Raw genomic sequence first — 17,936 nt, forward strand, 5'->3', positions numbered from 1 at the left:
GTTCTATTCCCAATCAGGGCACCTGCCTGGGTTGCAGGAAATTTCCCCAGTTGGGCACTTGTGATGGATGTTTCTTTTACACATTGATGTTTCTCTTGCACATCCATTGATGTTTTTCTCCCTCCCTTCCCCTCTCCCTAAAAATTAATGAAATCTTTTAAAAAATAGGAAAACATCTGGAAGAATATATACCACACTGTCAAATGCCATAATATGCAAGGAAAGGAGAGACTAGGGAGAGAAAAGATTTACAACACCAACAAGCCATCACTGAATTTATTTTATTTAAAGGTATTTATGTACATCAAATACACACTGGGTTTTGTGCAGTTTGGTTTGTCTTCCACGCTGGCATGCAACATTTTGGCAGCTGTTAAGTGGGCAGGCCAGGTGCCCCTTGTGGTGACCCTGGCTCTTTGAAAGGGATGCAGTGTGTGTGGTGGGGGGTGGGGAGGAGGAGGAGGAGGGAGATGTAGAGTGAACCTTCTGCTGAAGGCTTTGTGTGAGTGTTGTTTCTGGTTAATGTAAGTGTATCATATTTCTCTTATGTCTTGCTAAAGAGAAGGCTGCTTCCTCTGTCACCTCTCTCCTCATCTGCCTTACACCTTCACATTTTCTGGTGTGCTACATTTGGTGGTAAGATTACATAAAACCCATTGGATTCTTAAATGCCCTCCTGGTAAATAGTAGCACAAGTCTATAGGTGCACATGTATCTTCATCCTCCCCGATTGGGTCTTGGAGCTAGGATGGCTCATCCACAAACTTTCACCCTCCTTGCTGTGAGTTGCAAGCTTGGGACAGGGAAGTCAGACTGAACTCCTTTCCTCAGAGCAGTGGTTTCCGGACTACTCTGCAGAACTCCCAGGGTCTCTTAGGACTGTCTGAGGACTCCTCCACGAATGAATGAAGCATTCACCACCAAACAAAGAAAACGAAAACCACCCAGGTCTGTATCACTTTTAGTTATTTCTTATACTAGGGTTCTATACAGGATTTGTTTTGAAAATTGTTTGAATATCACTGCTTTGGATTGATTCCACATCCCTTTGGTATTTTTCCCCTGTATTTCTCCTTACCTTGTAAAAGGGGCCCAACAGATAAAGGGAGAAGGGACTTCTTTCTTTGAAGGAATCCTGGGCCAACACAGCCTGTATTCACTGACTCGCACTCACACTGGTTTCTTTCCTGACTTAGAAACTAGGGGACGGTTGCCCATTGCTGGGGGATCCTGTTCTTTCATCCTAGGCAAGGCTGAATAATTGGGCATCAGGCTTTCTTGATTTACACTTTTTGTGACCACCATTCTCTATCCCTGCAGGTACCTGGAAAACCACCTTAGCACCATGTAGAAGGAAAGGCCATCTGAAACCAAAACAATAGTCCTGTCAATTAGATGGAGGCTGAGGGGCTTGAGAAAAAAGACTCCCCCCAGTTCATGCCCTGAGGTTCCTTCACTTCTGGAAAATCTGCCCTGCCCCTTTCTTTAAAGTGCACTTACCAGATGGGGACATTATAGAAGGAACTCTTTGTAAAAAAATTTTTAAAAATGTATATTGGCTGAAAGGCAGGCTCCAGTATGAAAGGAAGGCATCTCAAGATAGACATTTTGCCAATGAACTGGAAGCCCCCAAACCAAAAGGTGGAGATGGGAAGAAATGCAGCCCAATGTGGGACAGAGAAAGGAACCCAGCGCATCGCCATGGCAAAATACACTTATGAATTTCCAAGGCCGTTCACCCTCAAACCCAAAGGAGCAATCGTTTGACTCTGCTTGCCTGTAAGTGCTGCGATGGAAAGATGGGCGACCATTTGTCAGACTGTCAGGAGGGTCTGCCTCCTCAATCTTTCGAAATATTTGAAAACAACTCTAGGTTCTAGTCAGGAGCTCTGGGGTTGAGACCATCAGAAAGAGTTTTGAGGAGAAAGGGAAGTGGTTCCTTGAGCAATCCATGTTCTCAGCCATCCAGGGGAGAACAGGAAGAGGGAGGCCAAAGGCAGACTTTGAAGGGCAGGGGTGCATACCTGGAATCCCTCAGTTTGGGTGAAAGGTGAATGAAGAAAATTCGACATGATTTAGTAATCCTTCCATTTTACCCTCCCCTGTGCTATATGTGAAAGAAGAGGAAGGAAGAATCTGTTTCTGTATCTTTTTATGATGCTAAGACATTCTCCTGCTTAAGGCTTCGTGTGTGTGTGCCTGTGTGCGTGCATGTGTGTGTACATGTGTGAGGGGTCACAGCCCTGTAGCTTCCATTTTTCCTTTTATCATCTTCATGACTAATGCTACGCATATGAGAGACGCATATGTGAGAGAGAAAGAAGAAACATTCGTCCTCCTCCGTATTTTCCCAAATAAGGAGGGTATACTATGCTCAGAAATTGCTAAATACATCATTAGATATTTCGAGAGTGAGACAGAAGAGAGACATAGCAGCAGCTTTTGATATATAGATACAGAGTACAAAGAGATACAGAATAAGAGAAGACATCAAACATAGTACAGTCGAACAACAAGGGTTGGGGAGGGAGTTAGCATCAGAGACCACAGGTTTGCAGCATGCTGAGAGAAGAGGCCTCAGTCCCTCTTAGAAACTGGAGAGAAAGAGAAAGAGGTTGTGAGCAACCCACCTGCAGCCCAGCCACCGAATAGGAACAGTATGGCATTGTACAGACTGGTTTGTGTGCAGTCCTGTCCCTTTAATTCCAACAACCGGACACCGCCCTCCTCACCCCTCCTCCTCCACCCCTGGTCTTCCTTACCCCTCCTTCCCTATTCCTACTCCTCTGCTTCTCATGCCTTTCTGACTCTGTGCCTGGCCTACTGTTCTGGAAAACCCCTGGAGAGGGCTCTGCTTGGATGCAGCCCATTAAGAGACTGGCTGTGTTCTCTCATTTCTAGTTGTCCAAGGTTCCAAAGTGGGCCATCAAACAGGACCACAGCACCCAGGTCTAGGCCCTAAAGCAGCCGTGGTGAGAAGCTCGGCGACACACAAGAACCAAGAAGGTAGGCACGTGTGTTGCTGCAGGAGAGGCAGGGGATTGAGGCAGGGAAGGGAGGGGAGGGCTTAGGGGTGGGGACACAGCTGATTTCCACCACCACTGGGCAAGATGAGAGAGGAGTGCTAACACCTAGCTGGATAAACAAAAAGTTAGACTGCTGGGCATTTCCTAAAACTTACTGGCAATACACAGACAAGGAGTATAGGACACAGGTGCAGGAATAAATCGAACATCTCTTACTGGAGATGTCTTAGAAAATACCATCCACCCAAAATTATTTTAGGGTGGAGGCAGAGGGAGGGCTGAGATGATCTCCCGAAGTCTCTCAAAATCTATTTCGGCCCTCTGACCGGTATGTGGCTCTGGCTCCACCCTCCCTTTCTCACTTCTTTTGACGTGTGGCAGTGCCGCCTAGTGGCAGAAAGGCAGTACTGTGGTTACTACTATAACCAAAAGGAAAGTATAACCGGGGAAGGGAGGTCAGTGTCCAGAGGATGTGGGGCAGCACAGATGTGGGCCCTAGAAGGGAAAGGCAGGAGTTGAGGGACAACAATGTAGTAAAAGCTTTGATACGATAAAAGAAAGAGCAGAAGAAACGAAGAGGCTGAGGGCAAGAAAGCAGGTAACCTGAGGCTGGTCAGAGGAAGTGGCCTGAAGCTACCTGAAAGTGCAGGTACGCAGCAGCCTTGGGGGAGATTAGCTGGCTGCCGTCTCTTGGTGGAGAGGGAAAAGCTTGGCCTGGTCCTCAACTTCATAGCCGCATGGCAGGTCACTCCTGGAAGAAGAGACCCAGCCAATCACAGCACTGTCAGCTCTGTATAAATGAAAGCATTCCTGTCACTTTGCTCTAATGGCATTCCTGTGAGATAATGAAGGGCAGGGACTATTCAGATCTTACAGGAATAGAGGGAAAAGCAAGGCCAGAGGGATGGAGCTGACTTGCCCAAGATCACAGAGTTCCCAGAGGTAGGAGAGAAGCCTGGTGCCTGTGGCATTTCCCCAGGCCCAGAACTGGAATGGGGAGGAGCCACAGATGGGACTGGAGGAGGGGGTGGCGTTCTGCACCGAGGCAGGGGAGGGATGGGATCTCCTGGACAAAACAGTGAAGGCACACAAGACTGATCTTCATTTCCTCCTACTTCCCCAGGAGGCTCCAGGGAATCTCTAACTAGGGCATGAGGGAAATGTAATCATTTCTTCTGGTCCCACCCAGAGAACCCGTGAGCAGTGGGGACTGGTGTACCTATTGTCGTTGATATCTGTGGCATTTCCTGAAGAGATCATCATTGGGAAGGCAGGATTAGAGGAAGAAAAGGAAACTGGGCATTAGTGGCAGTCTCCCTGAATCTGTCTCATCCGAACCCCTTGGAGGAAATGCTAACAATCTTTGGAGCACAGCTGCCACCCGAGTCTCTGGGACTCTGCCTACAACCACCCCATGTTGCAGCATTGTTTTGTCTTGAGAAAAAGCCTCTCTGATTCCTCACAAAGGAGAGGGGAAGGGGTAGGGCAGGGAAGGATGGGGACAGGCACGGTAATAGGAGGACTCTACTTATAAGGGGCCAAGCCCCTGACAGATGAGCTGTGTTCACACGGCAGGTACAGGGTCACTCTTCTTCTACTTTTCAACTTGTCCTGGGGACCCCAAAGGCTGTGCCCCATCTTTCTAACTCACCATTGTCCATGTTGGCTTTCTGGTAGGAAGCCAAGGGGGTGCCAGAAGACATGGCCCCACTGCTGGTACAGGAGTTTGCGAAGCTGGATGGAGCAAAGGAGAGAGATGCAGCCTCCGGCACCCGCCCTCCACTATGCCCAGGACACATCCACACACCCTCAGGGATGGAGCCATACATCCATTCCTTCCCCATAGAACAGAAAACAAACATGGCCACAGGCTCAGTAGGCAATGCCCACTTTCTAAGGGTTAATGAGAAAAAAATCAGCACAGCTACTTAGAAAAAGAATTAAGTCTCACCCAATTAACTGACCCAACCTTATGCTTTACAGAGTGCAGAGAGCCTTGGGAGGGGCTCCGCCCTCGCCGAGGTCACTCACTACATATCTGAGGTGGAGCCTGGTGCAGCCTGCAGGTACAGATTCTGGTAGTTCTGGAAGAGGCTGTTGGTGTAACTGATGCACTCGGGACTCCGGGTGCCATAGGGGTTGGTGGGTGAGGACGCAGGGTAGTGGCCAGGCCGGACGGGTTTGGCTGTGACAAAGATGGGAAAATGACCCTGAGGATGCTTGTTACTCTGTAGTTGTCTTGGTCCCTGAGGTCAGTTAGTAGTTGGAGTTGAACTAAGTTGCTTATAAGATAATTCACTTTTATTTTTGGGGGGGGGGTGATGATGGGGCAGGTGGAAAAAGAAAGCAATAACCCAGTTGCCTGACACTCAGGAATTTGCTGAATTTCCCCAGGTGGTCCCCACACCTTGCCTACTGCCCTCCATGCCCCACTCACCGATCTGGGCAGAGTGGCCCCTCTTGCCAGAGCTCTTGTACCGAACAGCCTCCTTGATGCGGTCCACCTCCTGCTGGTACCGGCGCTTGTCCTTCATGGCACCCTCCTTGGCCTCCTTCAGTGCACCCTCCAGGGCCTTAACTCTCTCAGCCGTAGCCCTAAGTCGTTTTTCCAATTTAGGAAGCTCACAACGCAAATCTGCATTGTCACGTACCAGCTGTGAGGTGAGCCCAGGGACAGAGGTGGGAGGAAAGGCAAGTGACCCAAGACAGAGCCAGCGGTGCAGGGTGGGGTGCCAGTGGGGAGAAAGAACAAAGAAAAACCAAGTCAGAGAAGACAGAGACCATGTTGTCTCCTCAAAAGCCCCATTCCCTTGACCAAACTTGCTGTTTTAGCCAGTTCTTTCTTCTCCCTGAGCAACTGATGGTCAGGCATTATACAAAGTCACACTGTTTTCTGGGCAGCAAAACGTGCCAGCTCCACTGTAGCCAAGAACTCTTGTTACAGCAATCTGTCCCAGTCTCCTCCTGGCCTCGCCTCACTCCACCCCGTACCTTACAGCTTGTGCCAAACCAACAGCCCCGGGGCAACCATGGGGATGAGGTGCCCCTCACTCAGAGGCGGCCTTATGGGCATGCACAGGGCAGGGCAGCAAGAGCACTGTGGCAGTTTGGAGGGTGGCCATGGCACTGAGAGCAGGTGAGGTACAGTGCAGAGCAGGAGCAGCAGCTGGAATCCAGGAGCCCCCACCTCACCCCCCACCCCCCACACACACACGATGCCCCATAGGAGGGAAGGAAAATGTTTGAGGTTCACAAACATTTGTGCTCGTTACCTTCACAATCAAAGATTTTCTTAGCTGTCTCTCCCCCATTTAAATTAAGCTGCTGTGAGGTGGCAACCACCCTGCAGCCAGAAAAGATGTCCTGATCTTTTTACAGGGTCTCACACGGGTGACCGGGGCACTACGGATTACCAAAGGAGCTGGCCATGGGAGACAGCCGGGAAATCGGTGTAGCTGGGAATGCTGGGAGGAAGGGCAGGGCTAGAAACACTCTTGTGCCCCTTTAATTTTGGACAATCTACAGATTATAAACAGTGTTTTGCTGGGACAATAACTTAGCTTAATTAGTGATAGGGCTGTAGCCCTGGCTATTTAAGATCCAGTTAATGGAAGAGTTTCTCTATCTCTCTCATTTTCCTCTCTAGTCTCGTGTCTGCTAAGGTAGAGAATTTTGAGGAGTTCTCTATGCTATTAGTGAGTCCCTCTTGGTCTTTGGGATTTGGAGCAGAGGCAGAGGCTTCAGTTGGGAGAAAGAAAACAGCCCGTGGTTTCCTAACATTTGCCACGACACGCATCAATCCGGGGGACATTATGCTAGGTGAAATAAACCAGTCAGCAAAGGACAAATACTGTGACTCCATTTCGACCAGGTAGATGCAGTAGTCAGAGTCAGAGACGGGAAGTGGAATGTAGGAGCCAGGGGCTGGGGGGACGAGGAGAGGAGGGGTTATTGTTTAAGGGACAGAGAGTTTCAGGTGTACAAGACGAAAAGAGCTCTGGAGACGGATGGCGATGATGGCCGCACAGCTTTATCAGTGTATTTAATACCAGCGAATGTACACTTAAAAATGATCAAGGTGCCCTGGCTGGTGTAGCTCAGTGGATTGAGTGCAGGCCTGCAAACCACACAACTGCGGTTCAATTCCCAGTCAGGGCACATGCCTGGGTTGCAGGCCAGTTCCCAGCAGGGGACTCACAGGAGGCAACCATACATTGATACTTCTCTCATTCCCTTCCCCTCTAAAGATAAATAAATAAAATGTTTTAAAAAATGGTCAAGGTGGTCAGTTTTATATTATATGTATTTTACCACAATAAAAGAGTTGGGGGAAGGGCGATATAATACGCATTTACATAGAGAGGGGAAAATGAACACACAGAAACTATAAAGAATAGCAGAACTGATAACAAATGATTCTTCCCCATCTTTCAATTTTCCCATAATGTTGTCACACTGTTTTATAATAAGCAAAGGGAAAGGGATGGTAGGAAAGCTGTCTACAAATAAAACAAATAAACCCTTCAGACTCTCACTGGGCTGCAGTTCTGGGATTTTTGTCACTATAAAAAAACAACAATGTCCTGTGATTTACTATATATGCTGGGCAGTGTACTGGGAGGAAAGAGAGTCTGAGATCCAGTTTAGTGAGAATGTAAGTTTAAATGGAATGTTAAAGTGGATTTGAAAAGAGGAGAATAAAGTATAGGTTGGATTTATTTTAGGAATCGGTTAAGAGAGCCAGCCGACACTGGCGTACCTGTCCTCAAGGCTCTGCGATTTGGCTCTGTCTGCGCCAAACATTTCCTGTCCAGACTCCTTCTGACTGCCCCATCCACTTCCCTGCCCCTACCTTTGAAACCCAGTCATCCACCTAAGGAACTGCGGCAGCAAGGAGGGGCACAGAGAGGCAGTACCTTAGCACCCAGGAGTTTGGCCTGGCCCTGACCAGGGACTGTCCGTCCATCTAGAGGACATCATTGAATTTCTCTGCGCGCCTGCCCCGGGCCTAGGCAGAGGGAGCTCTGTCCATGACAGAAAGTCCAGCTTCCCTGGCTTCTTGTCTTGCTGCTTTCTGTCTTTGGCTAAAGTCTGACCCCATGCCTCTGAAAGCTCCACCAGCTCCCACCTTCCCCTCCAACAGCGTAGGCCTGGGGGTCCCACTTTCAGCAGAGGCAGGTTGGGAGCATAGAGAAGGGAAAACAGGTACAAAGAACCAGGGAGAAGTGGAACCAGATATGGGATAGAGAAGGGATTAGTGGGGAAAGTGAGGAAGACATGCAAGTAGATTTTCCTGAATCCAAGGGGCCTCGGAGGATTTGGGATCCCAGGCACCTGGCCTTAGGAGTTCTCTTCACCTCTCCCCCCATTCTTACCTGTTTGTGAACCTTTGTAAGCTGTTCCAGGTTGTTCTCAAGAAAGGAAATCTTCTGCTTTTGGGAATGAATCCCCCCACTGTCCTCGGGCTCCATTTCTGCACTCTGAACAAAGCGGGGAAGATGTGGCTGCCCTGAAGCCAATCAGGTCCCCCCAAGACCAGGCCCAGTCAGCTGACCTCAGACCAAAGGGCTGGAGGGACCTGAGAACAGGAGGAGCAGTTGGGGGCTGGGAAGAACCCGAGCGAGGACGGCACTCACTTTCTTGACTCGAGTCGTGACGTCTTGAACGAACAGCTTGCGAAGGTTGTGGAGGGTCTGGAGTTCCCGGGCCTGGAAAGAATGATAAAAGACTGGGGTAGCCAAATACCAGGCCAACCTTTTCACTCTGAAGTTCCTGGAATCTTCGGTCTACCCAGCCAAGTGAGCCGCTCATCCTTCAGGAAAAGATGTGTCCTGCTGGTGCTATTAGACCGACTTTGCAGAGGGCAGGAGGGAGGAGGTGAAGCGCCCACCCTGTTAGCTCAGCACAGTGGAAGCTACTCACAACGGTCTCCTCCAGACCCTTGAGGTCCTGCTTGGACTGCTCGTGCCGCTCATACAGAAATCTGGAGGGAGAGGGAAACAGAAGGCTCTCTCAGGACTCTCCTCCCTGCTCCACCCCTTTTCCATTTCATTACTTATCATACAAGTTACCCATGTTCACTATGCAGAAATTAGAAAAGGAAAAAAAAAGATAAGGAAGGCGAGTTTCATAAAAAACTCATGATTCTACTACTCACTGATCACACCACCAGTAACATTCTGATGTCCACCTTTCCACACTCTCTTTTCTATGCGTGTGCATCCCGTATACACTTTATGGGATCAGGCCTCTCAGACTGCTTTGTAACCTGCTTTTTACACTTAACAGAGCATCATACACATCTCTCTATGTCACCTAATATTTGATAGAGGTCATTTCTGAAAGTTTCCTTTTTAATTTTCCCTCCCCCATCCCATCAAATTATTCTGGTGAGGCCTCTGCTTCCTGTGGTCATCACATTCACATCTACACTGCATCCCGCCTCTGCAGGGGTGGCTGAGCAGCCGTCTGAGCCCGTGGGGCTGCCGGGGTGCAGGCGGGCCCGGGCACTCACGTCAGCTCCTGGAGTTTGGTGCTCTTCTCCTGTTCTTCATTCTTCAGCTTCTCGTAGTCTGCCTGAAGCTTCTCTAGCTCTAACTGGAGCTTCTGATTCAGGCTGCAGAGGGCAAGAGGTATGGGGAGAAATAGAGAATGTGAGTGATGGTGAAAGGGAAGACCAGCTCCTCAAGCATTTTCCCTCTGGTATGAGTGAGTCCAGTTAGAATGGGTGCATCTACCTTCAAATATCACAGGCAGACTCAGGCCACTGTTTCCACGACAAAGTAAAGAACCCTGAACTATCTACTCATAAGAGCCTCAAGGACTGAGACTAGGCCTTACTCCTTGTACCTCCTTGAGCTGGACTGCAAATCGTGTCCCAGTTGGGGGAATGACACATGGAAGTTAAAGACTAGGATCCTGGGCCAAGAGGGAGCATGTGAATGGGCAAAGTCGGGCAAGAGGACCGGGTGGAGACCAGAGCCACCCTTGGAAACTTACTCTTTGAGCTCATCAATGGTCTTCTGCTTCTCATTGATCTCGTCCCGAAGCCTGGCCAGCTGCCGGTGATGGGCCTCCCGGTGACTCTCCATTTGCAGCTCCAGGGCCTTCTGCAAACAACACCCCATGTTCAAAGCCAGAGTCCCCAGCACCAGTTCATTGAGGGCCAGCACAGCCCTGCCAGGCCCCAGTCGTCCCCATTCCTTCCCTACTCGCCTTCACTTCATCTGCATCCTGTGTGTCTGGCTCTTTGTCCTTCAAGGCCACTTCATGCACAGTTTCTAAAAGAGGGAAAAACAGCTTACACCACACCCACCTCCACCAGGAAGAACTTCACGTTGTGACCAGGCCTTCAGGCAGGGCAGGGGACATCTACCAAGAATGGACCCACACGGGGAAGTCCTTCTGGGTTAGGACAGTCTAATTTGATATAGCAGGGACAGAGGACAATGGAGTGTTTACGGTTCATGCACAACAAGCTACATGCAAAAGCTTGCTAAGTAGCATGTAAGTTGGTCTCCATGATTCTAGTCTCATGCTCGGGGGTGGGGGGGGTGGGGGGGTGGCGCGGGTGCTGTCCAGTGGTTTCTTTTGATGTTTGCCACTTTCCCTCCCTGACCGCTCTGGGATCTCAGGTCTCAGGATCGATGGGTTGGAGGTTTAAGAAGGCCTCACCCTGGGCCTGGAGCTTGGCCAGCTCATCACTCAAGGAGTCATAGGACTCTTCCAGGTGCCGCTTCTTTAGCTCCACACTCTGCATGTATTCTGTGAGCGAGCGGATCTTGGCCTCGTGCTGGTGGGGGAAGGGTTGGTGAAAGGAAGAAGATGGATGGACCCAAGGCCACCAAAGACCTCTGCAAACTCCTGCTCTCTCCCAGGCCCTCTCCTAGACCCTCCCCTGCTAACCCAAACTCTTCTGTCCTTGACTTCAGTTGACCCTGGGCCCTTGACATAGAGGTAGGTGCTAGGAGTTTTATCTCATAACCACAGAGTCACCCACCTTCTCCCGTGGTGCTCACCTGGGAGATGAGGAGTTGGCAGGATGAGAGCTCCCGCCCAGTCACTTCCATCTTTCGATGACATTCGACCTGGAGGTTCTCCAGCTGCCGGCACCGCTTGACCACAGACTTGACCTCTGATTTGATCTTGCTGATGTAGAGCCGGGCCACAGTGAACTCCTCCTCGATGGCCCCGCTGATCTCCACCGGCTGCAGGGGCCGAGAGAGAGGGGGTGCTCTACTACAGGAAAGCTGCTGGCCACTCCCTCCCACTCCGCCCATCCCCGCACACACCCACGTGCGCAGGGACTCGGTGGGACAGGTATTCTTCAGACAACTTTTAGCAGCTCTCTATCACCTGGCATTTCACACTAAATCCCTCTATCTGTACTTAAAGATCCAGTTCCAACAGTCATCCTCTTCCATCTTAATAGGAATATGATTTTTTTCACAAACTGTTCTGCTTAATCACCCAGATGGGCTGTTGCCCCTGACACAGATTTGTATGTATCATTTCTAACTCTGTGCCCGCCTCCCTAAATCCTGCTATAATCACGTCTCCATTGCTACTTTTTTTTTTCCAAAGAGATTTTTTTTTTCAATGTATGGTTGCCTCTCGTGAGGTCCCTGCTGGGAACTGGCCCGCAACCCAGGCATGTGCCCTGACTGGGAATCGAACCGCGTGCGTGTGGTTCGCAGGCCCACGCTCAATCCACTGAGGTACGCCAGCCAGGGCCCAAAGAGAATTTTAATAAGAATTTATTTGAGCCAAACTACCGTGTATGCCAGGAAGCAAGTATGTTCTTCCATTGCTTCTGTATTCAGCATACTTTAAAAGGTATATTTTCAGTTGAGTCTATGCAAACCTCTACTTGTTTCCTGGGTCTAGTTAGAGAGCATGTTTCCCAGATCTTGGCCCCTCATTTTCATTGTCCCTGAGGGCCTGAGCTCTCCCATCTCGCATTTCCCACCAATGTCCAGGACAAAAATGACCTGAAGAAAACTGCTGCCTCTTTCCCACTCACCAGCTTAATCTCCCCGTTGCCCACGATGACGCTGAACTCACTCAGGTCCTTCATCAGCCCATTCAGCACCTCAGCAATTCGTTTTCGCTGGTGTCCGCTGACCTCCTGTAGCCGCTGCAACTCAGACTCCAGGGACAGCATGGTGGCCTGGGGATAGCCCCTCAGGTCATCATCCCACCACCCTCTTCCTGCCACCCTCCCCAGCCCAGGCAGAAGCCTCTCCCTTCATGCTTGACCCTATTGGCTGCTGGGAAGACAATACAGGCCCTGCAGAAGGGCCTGGAAGAGAGAAGGGTCAGGAGGGCAAAGTGCAGTGAGCAGCTGTGGGAGGGTCTCACGACACACCGAACAGCAGTGCAAAGGTGCGAGCACAATGCGGCCCTGAAAGGAAGCAATGGCCCCTTTGGCCGTGGAGGATGTTCTGTGGCCAGCGAGCTCCTGGGCCCCAGTCGGACACTCACCACCTTCTGAGACAGCTCATCCACCAGAAGCTGGTTCTGCTGGCTCTTTTCCTCCACTTCCTGAGACTTCTGGTCGTAGTTCACAGCCAGCTCCTCCAGGGCCTGCAGCACTTCCTTCACCTCATCCTTGGCGGCGTCATTCTCCGACTGCAGGTGGCTCAGCTCCCGCTGGACCTTCTCATTATCTCCTCGGGTGGACACCAGCAGCTTTAAGGGAGAGAGGAGGCATGTGAGGGGGTCTGCTGCCAGTGACCACTTCTGTGGCCCCTGTTCTCGGGAAGCCGAGCCCCTACACCCAGGCATAGCTCTAGGAGAGAGGCAAAGCCCAAAGTAAGAGTCAAGAGGAAGTGGGCTTTAGGCTTCTCACAAATAGGGCAACACCCCTGGCTGGTGTGGCTCAGTGGGCTGAGCAAGGGCCTGCAAATTAAAAGGTCACCTGGGGGCGTGCAAGAGGCAACCAATGGATGTTTCTCTTGCACCACACATCAATGTTTCTCTCCTTCTCTTCCTCCCTCCCTCCCCTCTCTCTAAAACATAAATAACATCTTTAAAAAAAAAGAAAAGAAAAGAAATAGGGCAACAGGATGAAGAAGCACCTAGAGGCCATAATCTGTGCTTTAAGCAAAGCCCTAATTAAGTGCCCAGAGCTCTACAGTTTTGAGGGTGACTAAACCCTAGCAGAATGACCCTTCTCCCATCCGATTGTAAAAAGGCCCTTTCTATGCCTTCCAGGGATGAACACCCCTCCTCTCACGTCTGGCCCTCCTCCCCGTTACCTCTTCCTGGTCCAGCATCTGCTGCTTGAGTTTCTCTATGAGCTGGCTCTGCTGGTTGATCTCATCGTCCTGCGGGAGGCAACAGAGAAAGAAAGGCAACTCATGGGGTTGAGGGAGAAGTAGGATCCTAATAAAGTCCAGATAATTTAGGTGTTGAGTTTTTAAAAAACCCCATATCCTAGCCCTGGCTGGCGTAGCTCAGTGGATTGAGCACGAGCCTGCGAACCAGAGGATTGCGGTTCGATTCCCAGTCAGGGCACATGCCTGGGTTGCAGGCTGGTTCCCTGCAGGCCAACTCCCAGCAGGGGATGCACGAAAGGCAACCATACATTGATGTTTCTCTCCCTCTCTCCTTCCCCTCTAAAGATACATAAATAAATAATCTAAAAAATTTAAAAAACAAACAAACAAAAAAAACCCATATCCTAAAAAGACGTCTTTTGCTCTGCTTCTTTCCTCAACTCCTGCCCTCATTTTTAAATTCCTTTCTTGTTGGAAGTTGGTATAACCTGGACAATACATAGAAAAACCCTTAAAATATTCACACCCTTCAACCTGGAACCCCTGCTCTAGCACTCCACTCTGATCAAATCACTGAAAAGCAAAATCTTATGCACGAGAGGCAAAGTTAGTCCTTTCAAGAAAGTCAGTTATTTGTAATAACAAAAACAAACACAGCCAAGAAAACTAGAAGCCCTGTAATGAGCGAATGGTTAAATATATTCCGATAAACAGACTGTTGGGCAGCCACTTAAAAATGCTTTTATGAAGAATTGTTAACAAAGTATGAAATTGCTCATTATATGATATTGGATGAAAAAATCGAATGCAAAGTTACATATACAGTACATCTCATCTGCATGGTATGTGTACAGGGAAAAGCAAAATGTTAATGACATTATTTCTGAATGGTGGGGTGATGGATGATTTTAATTTCCTTCTATGTATTTTTATTTATCTTCCACATTTTCAGGAATGAACATTTACCCCTTTTAAAATCAGATGAGGGCAGTATAACCTAATTTTTTAAGTCCTCTCTTCTCATTCCACAGGGCTTATTGCTGTGCCTGATTGTCCCCACCTTGTCATCAAGCTGCTTGTAGAGGCGGCGGATCTCCTCCTCGTATTTCTGCCGTTCCTCAGGCGCGATGCGCACCACGATGGAGGAGTTGTCATTCATAGGAGCCTCCTCGCAGAGCTCGGCTCCCAGCACTGCATCCTCCCCAGCCAGGCGCTCCGTCTCAGGCACATTCTCTCCTGGGGAAGGGGCAGAACAAGGTGAGGGTTGGGAGAAGGGACAGCTGCACCCACCAGTCCTTCCTCCCTCACTGCTCAACACCAAGACCTCCAGACCTCCGTTTCATTTGCTAAGTGGACCTTTTCAAGGTGGGGGAGGGGTGTCCGGTAGTCAGACCCTCTCCCTTTCCCTCATGACTGCTCCATTGCTCGCCTCCAGAAACATAGCCCTCCTTGGAGATTGAAATGCCCTTAAGCATCGCCCCAGACAGGGCTCTCCTGGCTGGCTAAGCCCCTTCCTCCTCCCACCACCTCTCATGCCCGCAAGACTCCTCTCTAACCATTGCGCCAGCGGCTCAGCTCAGCCTCTAGCTTCGCAATGGTTTCCCTCTGAGCCTTTGTCTTCTCCTTCTCCTTCTCATACTTCTTCTTCCACTGCTCAGCTGTCAATTCCAGGTTCACTGAAGCGGTGTTCTTAATGGTCTTTGCCCTGGGCGGGGAGAGGGGAACAAGGTGATGAGGCCTCCATTACGGCTTGCCTGACGCCAAGGGGAGAGAGCGGCAGGGGCTGGGCAGGGAGCCGGGGACCCTGCCACTGACCGCTGCCCAAACATCAGGGTGGACTTGGTCTCCGCATCATTGTAGCTGGATGGTGAGCAGCAAATGAACATGGTTGTCCGGCAGTTTCCTCCCAGAGAGTCCTGGAGAATCCGAGTCATTTTGCTGTCACGATACGGGACATAGCTTTTCTGGGGGAGGAGGGAGACGTGAATTAGAAAAATAAATGTAACAGGGGACTCAGAAAGGACAGGGCTGGACTACAAATCGGGCAGTCCACGAGGAGGGGCACGGTTAGATGGCAGCATTAGGAGGAGGTGGGAGGCGAGGGGAACCTCAAGGGAGAGAGGACCCCAGGAACACTCACGGTGCCCTCGGCCAGGGCAGAGATCACGTTCCCCAGAGCCGACAGTGACTTGTTGATGTTCTTTGCCTCGTCCAGCACAGCTCCCTCTGCTCCAGTCTTGCTGACCTACCAGGGCATTAAGGGACAAGTGTGTCAGGAGCCACACTGCACAGGGAGAGGGCTCTTCCCCCTGCCCCCCACATAGGAGCTTCCAAAGAGGGGAGGTAAAGGCCCTTTCTCTATTCCCCTAAATTCTTTTGCCAAATCCACCCCCTCCCACCTACACAGCATACATATTATATGATCCCATGTACATGAAATTTCCAAAAAAGGAAAATCCATAGAGACAGAAAGCAGATTAGTGGTTGCCAGAGGATGGGGGAGGGGAGGACAGGAGTGACTGTGAATGGGTGATGAAAATGCTCTGGAATTAGGGGTGGTGATTGCACAACACTGCACATGTCCCCCAAACCACTCAATTGTACACTCTTAAATGGTGAACTTTATGAAACACGAATTATATCTCAATGAAAAAAGTTATTTTGATTTTTTAAAAAGGCCACCTCTCCTCAAGGTTTCCTTTCCTCATCACCACCCCCCTTCCCCACCCAAGACCCACAACCTTCTCACTCCCAGCCAGGTCCACCAGATACAGCTTCCCACTGAGCTTCTGCTCAGTTTCCATGTTCTCCTGCTTGATGTTGATAAGGAAGATGCTGTGGCTGCGAGAGCTGTGTTCATTCATGTCTGCAGGAGGAAGGCAGAGGGCGTCCTGGAGCCGACCCTGCAGGCTGGAGCCCTCAGCCTGGCTTCCCCTGATCGTGACCCCACCCACCAAGAGAGAGGGCCCCGCAACTACATTTCCCAGGCAGCAGGGTCACAGAAACAGGGTCCCTTCTCCCCTGGAGGACAGTCTCCCCTTGCTCTCTTTTGAGTCTCTCAATCCCCAAAGGCACAGAGGAGAGGTGGACCCCACACTCAAAAGTCTCATATCCCCACTCACTGGTGACGGCCACATGACGATTCGATTTCCCCTCATCAATCACATCCAAAATCTCCTCCGGGCTGGACACAAAGCGTTCAGTACAACCCTGCAGGGGCGAATGGATGACGGCCCATAAACTTTGACCTGCGAATTTGATTTTCTGCACACCTGACAGAATGGCCTTTCCAGATAATGTCCTTTCCAAGGCCCAGACTCCCTCCAGCCCCTTGGCACATCTCACCCCTCCCGGAGACCCACCCTCCAACTTCTGGGTCCCAGTTCTCCTCCTCCCATACCCACACTCAAAATACACTGGGTGCCCCTGCTCCCTCTCACCTTGACAAACGGCACCCGATTCTTGTCCTCATGCACAGACAGATTTGTCTTGGTCACTGAATCAGACAGCACAGGTGAGGAGGGCCACCACTTCCACTTCCCCACCCCTCCACCCCCTGCACCCTGCAGCCCACTCAGATGCTGGTTTCTCCCATGTACGAAAGGGAAGAAGACTCCCCTGTGAAGCCTAAACTCCCTGCAGTTCCTCCTTCTCCAGGATCGCAGCTCCAGGGCTCCAACCCACCTCAGGCTCTTTATAGATAGGCCTGTGCATCTAAATTCCTCCCTTGACCCTCTTGGTTTTTGGAAATCTTGGTGACTGGAGGCAAGGGACTCGGGTATAGGTGTGTGTGTCCTCATGTGCCCTCCGCTTCTCCTGCCAAACAGTACCTAAACCCAAGAACAATGTGACCTTTCTTTTCCTTGCCCTCCTTACACCCTCACTCACCATCCAGAAGGTCACGAATTTTGTCCAGGTAAATCTCAAAGTAGGAAACCTGGTCAGGGAGAAAGGAGGAGTATGAAGTGAAGAAGGCCTCTCTTACAGAATCTCAGGCTAACGTGACCTGCTCCCACAGTGGCGAGTATGAAGTGAAGAAGGCCTCTCTTACAGAATCTCAGGCTAACGTGACCTGCTCCCACAGTGGCAGCGGGAGGAAAGGAGAGTATCTTAGGGGAGAAGGACTGAGGGACCAGAGGGGAGAGTAAGCTGAGGTGCCCAGGATCTCAGTGAGTTCCTATTAGATCTTCCCCACCCAGTCCCCATCTGAGGGCGCCCAGGGCCATGCCCCGATCACCTTGATGTGGAACTCAAGGTTCTCATCCATGGAGTAGATGTGGTTGAAGATGTCTCGGGCAATTCGAGGAATGATTCCCATCAGCTGGGGGTCGTGCAGCTTTCCCTGGGGAGTAAGGGCATTCCAGAATCAGGCTGGAGCTCAGGCAGATTGAGACAACTCAGAGGAACACAGATGAGCACAAAGGCGATAGTTGATGGGAGACATCCTATGCTGGGAGATGGTCACTGCCTTGTCTAACTTTCCGTGGAAGGAGGGCAGAACGGAGTGGCCCTTTGAACTTTCATTGCTGTTGCTTTTCCAGATCAAAAGAAGAAAACTGGAGTAGTGAAAAGCAGGGTAAACTACAGCAGGCTGAAGGGACTGCATTAAACTTGCATCAGAGTGTTGCCC

The 17,936-nt window shown here is 50.4% G+C and overlaps 1 protein-coding gene across 1 annotated transcript in view; it reads right to left on the bottom strand.

Annotated features, from left to right (window-relative positions):
• Nucleotides 1-258: 258 nt before the first annotated feature.
• KIF5A (kinesin family member 5A) overlaps nucleotides 259-17,936 on the bottom strand; it is a 34,190-nt gene continuing 16,512 nt past the window's right edge. Inside the window, exons 4-29 of the mRNA XM_037030142.1 lie at nucleotides 17,544-17,648; nucleotides 17,195-17,243; nucleotides 16,747-16,802; nucleotides 16,429-16,516; nucleotides 16,048-16,172; nucleotides 15,447-15,551; nucleotides 15,122-15,270; nucleotides 14,863-15,011; nucleotides 14,367-14,542; nucleotides 13,286-13,354; nucleotides 12,510-12,716; nucleotides 12,049-12,195; nucleotides 11,045-11,233; nucleotides 10,701-10,818; nucleotides 10,242-10,306; nucleotides 10,026-10,135; nucleotides 9,541-9,642; nucleotides 8,949-9,009; nucleotides 8,663-8,734; nucleotides 8,402-8,506; nucleotides 5,464-5,680; nucleotides 5,058-5,211; nucleotides 4,678-4,760; nucleotides 4,246-4,273; nucleotides 3,664-3,777; nucleotides 259-2,594 (exon numbers count right to left, since the gene is read on the bottom strand). Coding sequence (XP_036886037.1) covers nucleotides 3,699-3,777; nucleotides 4,246-4,273; nucleotides 4,678-4,760; nucleotides 5,058-5,211; nucleotides 5,464-5,680; nucleotides 8,402-8,506; nucleotides 8,663-8,734; nucleotides 8,949-9,009; nucleotides 9,541-9,642; nucleotides 10,026-10,135; nucleotides 10,242-10,306; nucleotides 10,701-10,818; nucleotides 11,045-11,233; nucleotides 12,049-12,195; nucleotides 12,510-12,716; nucleotides 13,286-13,354; nucleotides 14,367-14,542; nucleotides 14,863-15,011; nucleotides 15,122-15,270; nucleotides 15,447-15,551; nucleotides 16,048-16,172; nucleotides 16,429-16,516; nucleotides 16,747-16,802; nucleotides 17,195-17,243; nucleotides 17,544-17,648 — 2,808 coding nt within the window. The 3' untranslated portion in view covers nucleotides 259-2,594; nucleotides 3,664-3,698. The remainder of the gene's footprint in view (nucleotides 2,595-3,663; nucleotides 3,778-4,245; nucleotides 4,274-4,677; nucleotides 4,761-5,057; nucleotides 5,212-5,463; nucleotides 5,681-8,401; nucleotides 8,507-8,662; nucleotides 8,735-8,948; nucleotides 9,010-9,540; nucleotides 9,643-10,025; nucleotides 10,136-10,241; nucleotides 10,307-10,700; nucleotides 10,819-11,044; nucleotides 11,234-12,048; nucleotides 12,196-12,509; nucleotides 12,717-13,285; nucleotides 13,355-14,366; nucleotides 14,543-14,862; nucleotides 15,012-15,121; nucleotides 15,271-15,446; nucleotides 15,552-16,047; nucleotides 16,173-16,428; nucleotides 16,517-16,746; nucleotides 16,803-17,194; nucleotides 17,244-17,543; nucleotides 17,649-17,936) is intronic.

The sequence above is a fragment of the Sturnira hondurensis genome, unplaced genomic scaffold (assembly GCF_014824575.4).
Source record: "Sturnira hondurensis isolate 20B ecotype Veracruz unplaced genomic scaffold, ASM1482457v3 Scaffold0020601, whole genome shotgun sequence".
NCBI classification, from domain to species: Eukaryota; Metazoa; Chordata; class Mammalia; order Chiroptera; family Phyllostomidae; genus Sturnira; species Sturnira hondurensis.